The 11,450-nt window shown below is 42.8% G+C and overlaps 1 protein-coding gene across 2 annotated transcripts in view; it reads right to left on the bottom strand.

Moving 5' to 3' along the window:
* The window catches only part of GALNTL6 (polypeptide N-acetylgalactosaminyltransferase like 6), a 1,306,147-nt gene that overhangs the window by 16,431 nt on the left and 1,278,266 nt on the right, over positions 1 to 11,450 (bottom strand). For both annotated transcript variants that reach the window (XM_045286961.1, XM_004696123.2), the window contains one exon: positions 9,757 to 9,906. In XM_045286961.1, the coding sequence (XP_045142896.1) occupies positions 9,757 to 9,906 (150 nt within the window). The remainder of the gene's footprint in view (positions 1 to 9,756; positions 9,907 to 11,450) is intronic.

The following is an 11,450-nucleotide window of genomic DNA, read 5'->3' on the forward strand; positions in this document are numbered from 1 at the left end:
AGACTGGCATATTGAGATCGAGGAGATGTGTCTCTTCAGGGAAACAAGACAAGAAGACGTTATGATTTTTATATACTAAAGGCTCATTAGGAAGCCCAGTGTGTGAAGTTAAGGCAGAAAATCAATCAACTCAGGCTAAATTAAACACAAATGGATTGCTTATAACAAGGAGAACTAGAAACGCATGATACTTTCCTTGTTTAAAATCCACCTCGAATATTGTGTTCTGCTCTGGGCATCGTGCCTCTCCGGAGCTTGTTTCAGTGTCCAGAGATTTGTTAGATTCATCTTTCATATGAAGAGCACAGGCAGGAAATAAGACCGTTCAATCAGAAGTGAAGATTCAGGGAGAGCAGGTAAGCATTGCGCAAACATTCAGGATCTGTCTTGAGTTATTGGATTAACCCTACTCTGTGTTGTATCAAAGGTCAAGGTATAGCATTCATACATTTGGGACTGTTCAGGAACGAATAGGCTGTCCTGGGAAAGTGTGATTATCCCAGGATTGTGCAGTGTGGCTTTGTCTGTCAGAAGTGGAGTTGAATTATGTGCTTTTGTAAGTCTTTGTAATTAAACTCTTTGTGTACCCTTTCCTCATTTTAGGTCCCAAATCAATATCTAACCAGAATGTGGTCTTCCATTTGGCATCTTTGTGGACTAACACAATATTATGATCTGAGGGACTAAAGCCCAGGCAAATAGAATATCACAATAAATCATCAAATGTAGGCACATGCCAAAACTTTGTTTTTTGAGTCTGCTAGCTGGTTCATTGCTGTTGTGGGGGTAGTTGGCCTTATGGGGTTTTGATTTTGTCATAATAAGATCAGCAAAGTAAACCTGAATCATGCCTATCCCAGATATGCCAGGGCCTAGCAGATGGATTCTAGGGCCCCGCTTCACTCTAGCCCCAATCCAAGAATAGCTAGTTCTAATAACATGGTCCTGCTAGATATTCACCTTCATGAAACGATCACTGAAGATAAGGGTGCTACAGCAAAGTGTGGTGAACAAAGCAGACGCCCATCAATCAGAATAGTGTCTGGGGTCTTAAAGGCTTGTGTTCAAACAAGCAGCCATTTAAAGTGAGGAAGCACACTAGTTTGTGTGATCCAAAGATGACAATAACAAAATTCAAATATGACAAAGGGAAAATATCAGAGACTAAATTGCAAACATCCAATTTGCGGACGGCTATGGAGGACGGTGGGAGCCCAACCCTCATCTGCAGAGGATCTAGTCAGAATAAACCTCTGGCAGATCGCCCCAGCCACAGGCAAGGGACTCACACAGTGTAACTATCAGACAGAGAGCATTATACACTTGATTATGCTGGATGGAACTTGAAACTTGGTCAATTGACCCCCCTCTTAACCCAACGCAAAATTATTCTACGTTCAAGTATTTCTTGCCTGTGCCATGACAACATTCCCCGCCCAGGCTTTTAAAATATTGATGGAGGTCTTTTCTTTCCTACTTACTACTTGTATTTTTTTCTTTATCTTATTATTATTTTATCCTTGCCACTGTAGTTTGTTTCTGTTTTTATTGTTTCTTTTGGATTGTCCAGTTTGTGAAGCACAGAGGAGTAGATCCACAGAAATAAGAGCTGCCGCGAGGGTTTACAGGGGAGTTAGGGGTGGGTGATGGGAGACGGGGAGGGGCTGGGCGAGCAAACAATGTATGTGGGAGGCTGGAGGGGTCACTAGAACGGATGGTGATCACACAACTCATGTTAAATGCGATTTAACTGGTGGGGGGGGCTGTTCCAAAATTGATTGGAATAATGATTGTACAAATCTTTTGGATGTGATTGCACGGTTGGATTGTATGATTATATGCCAATAAAAGTGTAAAAAGAATAGATTCATTGTGCCTAAATTAAAAAAAAACGATTTCTACCCGCTCACTTTTTAAACTAGTGTGACTGTAGTGCGGTTATCAATGTACTCCACCTTCTTATCTGCATTTCCTGGTCGACGTTATTTTTAAACCCTTTCTTCTGAGAGTTAAAGAGCAACCCAGAGCACAACTAAGGGAAATCATCTTAAACTTTTGCTTTGGGTCTTTTTTGAAGGTATCCATGTGGTTCTGAGATAAAGAGGTGTGTTAACTTTTGTGCAGCGCAACTGGGTTTCATGAAAGGGGTTTATGTCAATCATTGAACCCAGTGTTTCTTGAAACATTGCACTTTTGAAAAAAGGAACTTCAACATATTAGGTATGGAGCTGTTAGAGAGCTAGCTTTAGGGATGGGGCTTGTCCCTCCTATGCTTGCAGAGCCCCCCATAAAGGAGGTTGGAAAGAAATGAGGCAACCATTAGACACCTATGAAGACCCCAAACTGAGCATGCTCATAGTCAAGCCCCCAGCCAGGTGGGAGGTACACCTGGGCGATCCAAACTAGGCCCAGGCTCATGACATCACCCAGATAGGCTTAACCCAGCCAATGAGGGTCAACTAATACCGTCAGCCACCCCTCCCCAGGCAGAGGCTTGAAATATCCTGGCTGTGGGAAGGTTGTGCATTTTTACACTGCTCCAGGTCAGCAGCAGGTTGGAGGGAGGGGCACACACACACACACACACACACACACACTGTCTGGGCGTGCCCCCCTCAGGGCCAACTCTGGGCCTATTTGGGGCTCACAGCCTCTCTCTTGCCCCCCTTGCCACAGCTGCTCCTGCTCCTGGACCCCTTGCTCTCTGGCCTCTGCGCCCTTTTGCCCTTGCTCCCTCTACCCCTCTGGCCCTGGGATTCCCGCGCCCCCCCCCCTCCCCCGCCCCCAGCCCAGTTCCTTGTCGCCTTTAGCCTTTTGAGGGTCTACTGGGACACTTATTTATTTGTTTGCCTCTCCCCAATCCCGCCCCCAGCCCAGTTCCTCACAAGGTGTGAATCCTCTTTTCCCTGAGGTTGCTTGTGCCCAGTTGTGAACCCCTTTGAGACTGTAAAACCTGAAACTTGTCCTGTCCTTCATAAAAACCCACTTGGATTGCAAAATGGGCTTCGGCGTGAATTCTTTCATTGTGCGAAGCCAAGTACTGAGGTATTACCCACTCTAGAAACCTAACAGATCCCGGTGGCATTTTGGGGTACATGTTGGACTGTTAACTGAAAGGTCTAGGGTTCAAACCCATTAGTTTCTCCATGGGAGAAAGATGAGGTTAACTGCCTCTTTAAAGATATGCAGCCTTGGTAACCTTAAACAGAGTCACTATGAATTGGCATTGACTTCGTGGCAGTGGGTTTGGGATTTGGGTTACATATTAGATATTAGGATGACAATACAGAAATTAAAGATTGCTTCTGCTTTCAAGTCACAAACCAAGGATTATGTAAGTATAAGTCAATGTTACAAAGGGATGAGCTAAGTGCTATAAAAGTATAGGCAGAGAAACAAATGCCAATGAGAGCCGCAGGGAGTGGAGCAATGACGCCTGATCTGAGTAGGTAAAGGTGGAGCTCTGAAATGGTTCTCCATCTGGCTGTACTCAGGACTACTTGAGAGCTTCCAAAATATACCAACACCCAGGCCTCACCTTCCAGAGATTCTGTTGTAACTAGTATGGGAGAGAAAGTTTTGACAAGTAGTGAAAACATTCCCCTCAGGCACTTCCAGAGTGTAGGCAAGAGGAAGGATGGCTTGTTTTACATACTTAACCTAACTGTTCTACTCGGGCTTGACAAGGGAATTAGAATAAAGGGAAATGACTGACCGTTGCATGAACATAGGTACAAAAATTTAAAATAAAATATTAACAAATCTCTTAGGCGACATATCAGAATGATAATCACGATGAAATGGGATTTATTTCTGAAAGGCAAGGTCATTTGAAACCCAACCAATGTGACTTATTGTATTAATAGAATAAATTAAAAATCTTATAATAATGTTAGTAGACATAGACAAAGCCCTTAAAATATTTAAAATCTACAGTGGCAAATGCCCTTAGTCATGTAGAAAAGGATGAAGTAAACCAATAGACATGCACACACTTAATATAATACTAGATATAGGGAAAACCTCACAACAACAACCATCATTCTTAATTATGTAATGTTAATACTTTCATCCTAAAACTGGGAATAAAACAGGATGTCGGCTATCATCCCTTCAACGTTGGACAGACAGCATATTCCAGTCAATGCAATCAAGCAGGAAGAAAAGTACCCAAAGGTCTAACAATTTGAAAGGAAGAAGGAAAGCACTCTATTTTACAGATGGCATAGTTATGTATGTAGAAAACCCCAAAGATTATGTAGGTAAACTAATAGAAGTAGCAGGTACTTTGAGCATAATAAAGAAGCTCTGGTGGTATAATGGGGCTGCTAATCACAAGGTCAGATGTTCAAGCCAGCTTGCTGCTCCTTGGAAGAAAGACAAGGTTGTCTGCTCCTATAAAGATGTACAGACTTGGAAACCCACAGGGGCAGTTCTCTTGTTTTCTATAGGGTTGCTCTGAGTCAGAATCCACTCGATAGCAGTGAGTTTGAGTCTTTAGCATAATCACTAGATACAAGGTAAATACAGAAAAATAAATCAAGTATCTATACTAGCAAAAAATAGAAAATGAAATTAAAAATGATTCTGTTTGGCTGCCATGAAAATCATTAAAGAGATAAATCTCACAGAAGATACCCAAGACCATACCTAGAGAACTTGCAACATATTACAAAGAGTAATGAAAAAAATATAAACCAATAGAGGAATTGACCAGCCTCAAGGACTTTTAAGACTCTAAATATTATGAAGATATGTTTTAAAATTGATTAACACATTCAATACAAAAATCAATAAAACCTCTTCAGGTTTATTTGCAGAAATTAATAAACTGATTTTAAAATTTATATGAAAATGAAAGAATCCAGAATAACCAAGAAAATACTTAAAGTGAGAAAAATCAATATAAAATGTTATAAAGGTAAAGTTATTCATTCAGGGTATTACAGGAACAATAGACAATAGACAAAAAATGATGAAAAATAGACTGCTCATAAACAGATCTGTGCGTACTTGTATAAGGTCACTTGGCATATAACAAAAATGCCATTTCAGTGCCAAGGGGAAAACAATCATTTCAATATCTGAGGACCAGTCCATTGGATAAAATATTTGAAAAAAACTTTTCTAAGAATGTATAATAAAAACATTTCAGGGGAATTGTACACTCATTGGGGAATGTTCAACAACAAAGTTTTCAGAAGATAATTTAGAAGACGATCTTTATGACCTTAGTGCAAGAAAGATTTCTTAACAGGCCATAAAACCTTGGATGTAAAGATAGCTCTGCATCAAGATCCTCCACAAGAGAGAGAAAAGGCAAGCAAGTCCCTGACTGGACGGAGAGATGAAAATGTTAGTCATACATGTATACGACAAAGTGTTTCTACCGAAACTACAAAAACTCAAAATGTGTAAGAAAAAGACTACGGTGTTTAGTCAAGATTCAAACAAGTAACTCACAGAGAACATAGTCAAAGTCGATGCAGATGACGTCATTCTGCCAGCACAGAGTAAAAATGTCAGACACGGAAAGGAAGAAAGGAAAGAAATAGACTCTGACCATGCCAACTGCTGGAATACATTACAACCGGATTTCTCTGTACACGTCTTATCTTATTTAATTATCCTCCCTATTGTACTAGTGAGAAAATAATATCATGTCCGCGAGATAATTTATTGAAGATCACATTACAATTCCAGGATGAACTAGGATAGATTGGGGTTGCCTACAGGAACCCTCGGGGTACAGTGGTTAAGCACTCTGCTGCTAGCCCAACTGGGTGGTTTGAACTCGCACACATTGAGAAACAAAGAGCTGCCCGTCTGTTCCTGGAAAGCTCGCAGGTTAAGGAAGCCGATGGGGCAGTTCTACTTTGTTATAGAAGGCTGCTGCGTCAGAATCCACTTGTTGGCACACAACTACAGGTCTGGCTAATTCTAAGCCTGGCAGAGAGCCATTGTGCTGACCTGATTTTGAAGAGTTAGGTTGAGAAGGGGGAAGGGGATGCACTTTATGTTCTACTGACAAGCTACCACGTGACGCTTGAAAACAGAAGAATTCAGCGACAAGATAATGTAGAACATTCCCTTTGGCTTCAGAATCCAGTTTGGGTTGGGGAGGGAAAGGACCTTTGTGAAGCTATTCTAACAGCACGGGCTATACAAACGGCAAGTAGGGAATGGATTTTATAGGTGGTGGTGGTGGAGGAGGAGAGCACCATTCTTGGTGCCAGTTATTTGTGGCAGTTAAAGAAGAGTGGCAAGTCAAGATTTTTCCAGATGTTGGGTGATAGTTGACAGTTTTCCTGAGGCGTCGCCCACAAATCACTGTCCTTGTCACAGAGCTCCCCCTGGTGGTGAAAGGAGACCAACAAAGCGATTGGGCCTTCTGGGCATCTAGCTGCTACTGGAGGGTAAAACACCACAGCCCATAAACAAGACCGTACCGTGGAGAGTCCTGTCTTTTCTGTGTGTCGGTAAAGAGTTAGGTCTAAAAATAACCGAGAGCTGAGATCTGCGGAGGACGAAGTTGGGTCAGAAAGTGGGTCTGAAACAACTTGCACCTACTTGAGAAAGGCAGCGTCAGGCCGCCTTCCGCGTCCAAGGGCTCTCACCTCGCTGGGAGCAGAGTGGGTGGCATCCTGGCATTGAGCCCAGCAGGAATTAGGGCCATTCGCTCTGGGAATCTTGAGCTGACATAGGAAAGGCATGGCAGAGGAAAGAGCAGAGACGTTCAAATCTATTCATCCAAGTTGGCGCTGCCTCTAGTCGCCCTATCAATGTGCCGGGGAAGCATGCCTGACGGTGCCATGCCTTTGAGGGAATAGCTCAATTCCACCGGAACAGTGGGAGGTGATGATGACGATGATTACACTGTAAGTGTGGAGCTTAGGAGGAGGCCCATCGAGGCCCTTTAGGCAATTAGTAGCTTCTAACAGAGTCAGGCAAGCTCATGAATATGCTAATCAAACGGGGAGTTCGCTCTAAAGCAAACTCAAAAGACGGTTAAGCACTGGGAGCCCCCAGGGCCAAGCAGTACATCTAAATAGACATAAGGGCGTCTAAATAAGGTAGCACCTGCGCGTGCGCTTCCACTGGTCACGCCTGGGGCTTAGCCCCGGAAAGAAACCAAAGGAGCCTTCCAAGCAGGTCTATTTGAGCAGACTTGAGTCATTAACCACGATGACAAATATCCGAAAATTTCCCTATTGAGCCTTTGGCATGTTCCTGATCAAGTAGAAGTACCTGCTTGTACAAATACACAGCGCGGGTAACCTTAGCTAAGCGATGCAAAGCCAATGGCAGCGGAAAGCTCGGCGAGGACCACAGCCCAATGGCAGCTAGCGCTTCACTTTCGGCAGTCCCTGGGGCGCCAGCGAGGTGAGGAGGCAGGCGCGTGGTAGCGCTTGTAAGAGTGACTGCTCCAATCACTGCGACCTGTTTTGTTTTTCACCACCTTGTCTCCCCAGGAGCTGTGTGTGCACGGTGCATTGGCTGGTTTTATCCATCTGTAAGCTTTTGCAAGTTCCCTAATGAAAACAAGTATATTTTCTTGGCTTAATTGCGTAGTATTGCGTGTCCCGTCTCTCATGCTATAAATGCATAGGAACGAGGCCTGGACTGTTCATTAGGGACCACCAGTACACTGGGCAAGTGGCAAGGCAGGCTTTTTATTGATGTGTCCAGAAAGTCACTTCTTAAAGGTCAGGATCTAACCACTAAAACAACAACAACAAAAACCTATCTTATTGCACCACACACAGACAGGATTACACGTTTATTATACATTGCATAAGGGAAACAGTGGGGTGTTTGTACCCCAGTGGTCTCCCCGCCTTAGGCTCATGAATGCTATCTTTGTATTATCTCCTTTGATTTTAAAATTGTATCACAGCAGGATACAACCACTGATGTACTTTTTTATAGACACATAATCATGATTTGCCAGATGTTGGGGACAAGGTATACAGAATAAACTTGTACAAACAAGCCTACATTTCAATAGAGTTGTAAGTGCCCTAATGGGTGGATTAGGAAGTTTATGAAGTTAGCGAGTGGCCCCTAACCTGATTCTTCATAGCTTTCCCCTTCTGCTTTCCCGAATTTTAGCCCCACCCACTGGATAAGCAGGCTTGTGATTAGAATGGCAGGTGTGACATTTTCCCGGCAGCCTGAGGTCAGACTGGATTCTCCTGGAGTGCAGAGAGGCAGACATAGACAGCACCGTCCACCATGCTGGGAAGCTCCCCGCAGTTCTTTAGTTCTGAGGGTACAGTTTATGGAGGACTAGCTAATTTACTGACTGACTAGCCAGCCCTGCCTTCAGAAGCAAAGACATTGGAAGAAACAAAGCAAAAAACCCCAAACCAAGCAAAAAAACACCCACCCAACTTTGCATAACATCCTACAAAGTTACCAAAGGAGAACATAATGAATGTATTTTAAATCAATAATATAATTCCGACAAAGTTATCAAAGGAGAACATAATGAATATTTTTTAAATCAATAACATAATTTCTCTTCAGTTTTTTAACTCAACAAAATGAAATTTTGTATTTGTTTTTAAACTATCATCCTCCAATCACTGTTTATTTTTATTATTATTTTTAGTCATTCTATTGGGGGCTCATACAACTCTTATCATAATCCATACATCCATCCATTGTATCAAGCACATTTGTACATTTGTTGCCATCATCATTCTCAAAACATTTGCTTTCTGCTTGAGCCATTGGTATCAGCTCCTCATTTTCACCCACTCTCCTCATTCCCCTCTCCCTCATGAACCCTTGATAATTTATAAATTATTATTATTTTGTCATATCTTACACTGTCTGCCGTCTCCCTTCACCCACTTTTCTGTTGTTCATCCCCCAGGGAGGAGGTTATATGTAATCGGTTCCCCCTTTCACTATTTATTTTTAAAACTTTTATTCATTTATTATTTTACTTTTAAAACTTTTAAACACCTTAAGTTAAGGTTTCCTTTTCTATACTCAGCACATGTGAAATTGCAAAAGGGCTACTTATATTCATTCACTGCCCTTAAGTGGATTACAATTCACAGCGACCCTAGGACAGAAGAGAACAGTCCCTGTGGGTTTCAAAGACCCTAACATCTTTAGTGGAGTAGAAAACTTCATCTTTCTCCTTTAGGTCCTCTGGTGCTTTCTAACCTCTGACCTTGCGGTTAGCAGCCTAACTGTATCACCCATTGTACCACCCAGGCTCCTCAATTAGATCTTCATAGATGTACACATATTTGTGTCAATATAATTGTGTTAACCTACATAACTCCCAAACAGGTATGCCTGAGATATACAATGACTGCATAAATGTGTTCGTGTGTGCATGTCTGTGTCTGGGGGTGGGGATAGGGTAGGGAAGGAGGGAGATAAATGAGGTTCTTAAAATTACATGTATGTATATTTCCTTATTGGATAGATTGTTCCCTCTGTTTGGGAATTGTCTGGGCTAAGGTGAGTGTCTTCCTTTGTGATGTTAGTGGTCTGGCTCCAGTTTACTTTTCCATCATAAATCATTGTGATGGATGACACACACACACACACATATGGTCAGTAGCATTCTGTCTGCCTACATACTAAGTCTGTACTATCATCTTTGCTGGTAGTCTCCAGACACGTATGTGTACACGCAGGAAGAATTTTACATCCACAGTGTTTTTCGAGACTGTGAGTTAGAGTACTTTCATGGTAGCAGCGAGAGAAAGACCACGACACACCGACTCTTACCTGGCGGTATCCCCAGAGCTGGTTTCCTTTCATGCCGTGGCAGTCATACAGCGTGACCGGGCTGCTGTGGGAGATCGCATCGAAGCAGAATTTTCGGGTGTGTAAGGGCTCACCAGGTCGAATATCTTCTCTCCATCCAAAGGTAAAGAGCTAGTAAAGCAACAACCGCAGGAGAGCCACAGTGAGTTTCATTGGGAGGAGACTGAGAGAAGGGGAAACATTTCCTTTGTACCCTGGAACTCCTGCTTTGTGATCTCCATGAAAGAACGATGTCTCAGCGTAACAGAGATGCCGATGAAGGCAGGCCTCATAAAATGCTGCACCTGCAACAGCTGCACCTTGCCCGAGGCTGCCAGAAGGTCCAAATGAGGAGATTCTGAAAGGGAGGAGAGGTGAGGAGAAGGAGGGGCATGGGGGAAAGGGAAGGGGCTCTCTAATGAGTCACTAGACCAACTGCTACACAATTTGCAAAAAGACACAAACAGAGAGGGGCTGCAGTGATCCTAGACTTTGAAATCTCCGATTTAAAAAAAGAGTGAAGCTTGAGGAAGTAATGAATAATGTTCTGTAAGGCAATGTGGAAAACGTTGAATTCTAACTACATTAAGAAACACATTTTATGTGGAGCTGATATCAAGGAGTTCAAGAAAGAAGAGAGTATTTTGAAGCTGATTGTGGTAGCAATTGTACCATACTGCTTGATGTGATGGAACTGTGGTATGATATGATGTCTGTGTTAGCTCACAATAAAATGGTTTAAAGAAAAGGAACACGTGCTACATCATCACCATCGAGCTCCCTCCTAACTGAGACAGAGGCTCTATGCACTCTGATATTCCACTCAACCATTGCCGGCCCGAATCTAAGGCTCCCCATCCAATACCGTTTCATCATTAAAAGAACCCCAACAAACTATTTATGATGCACTGTATGGATTTTTGAGGCACCCCTTGGCGGGGGGCAGTGGTCACACATTGGGCTCTAGTCACAAGACCAGCAGTCTGAAACCACGAGCTATTACTCAAGAGAAAGACAGAGATTTTCTCCTCCCTTAAAGAGTTACAGCCTTGGAAACCCACAAGAGCACTTTTACCCTGTCCTATAGGGTCACTGTGCGTCAATCGACTGGATAGCAGGTATTTGTTTATTTATGTATTTATTTTACAGTATAAGTCAACTTCCAAGTCACAGGGACCCTTTGTATGACAGGGAGAAACGTCGACTAATACCGTGGTATCCCCACAACCATTGCTCTGTTTGAGCTCATTGTAGCAACGGTGTCAATCCATCTCCTCAAGGGTCTTGCTCTTTTGTGCTGACCCGCTTTCAAGCACGATGTCCTTCTCCATGGGCTGGTCACTCATGACAACAGGTTCAAAATGCACCACATACATTCTTGCCATCCTTGTCTTAAGGACAATTTTGGTTGTCTTTCTTCCAAGACAGATCTTTGCTCTTCTGGCTGATCGCTGTATTTTCACATTCGTGGCTGACACCATAATACTCATTCATTCATTTTCCATTGCTCTTCTTTTTTTAAACATTTTATTAGGGGCTCATACAACTGTTATCCCAATCCATACACACATCAATTGTGTAAAGCGCATTTGTACAACATTCTCAAAATATTTTCTCTCCACTTAAACCCCCGACATTAGGTCCTCATTTTTCCCCTCCCTCCCCGCTCCCCCCTC

The sequence above is a fragment of the Echinops telfairi genome, unplaced genomic scaffold (assembly GCF_000313985.2).
Source record: "Echinops telfairi isolate 266 unplaced genomic scaffold, ASM31398v2 ScPeMD7_9;HRSCAF=40, whole genome shotgun sequence".
In the NCBI taxonomy this organism is placed as follows: domain Eukaryota; kingdom Metazoa; phylum Chordata; class Mammalia; order Afrosoricida; family Tenrecidae; genus Echinops; species Echinops telfairi.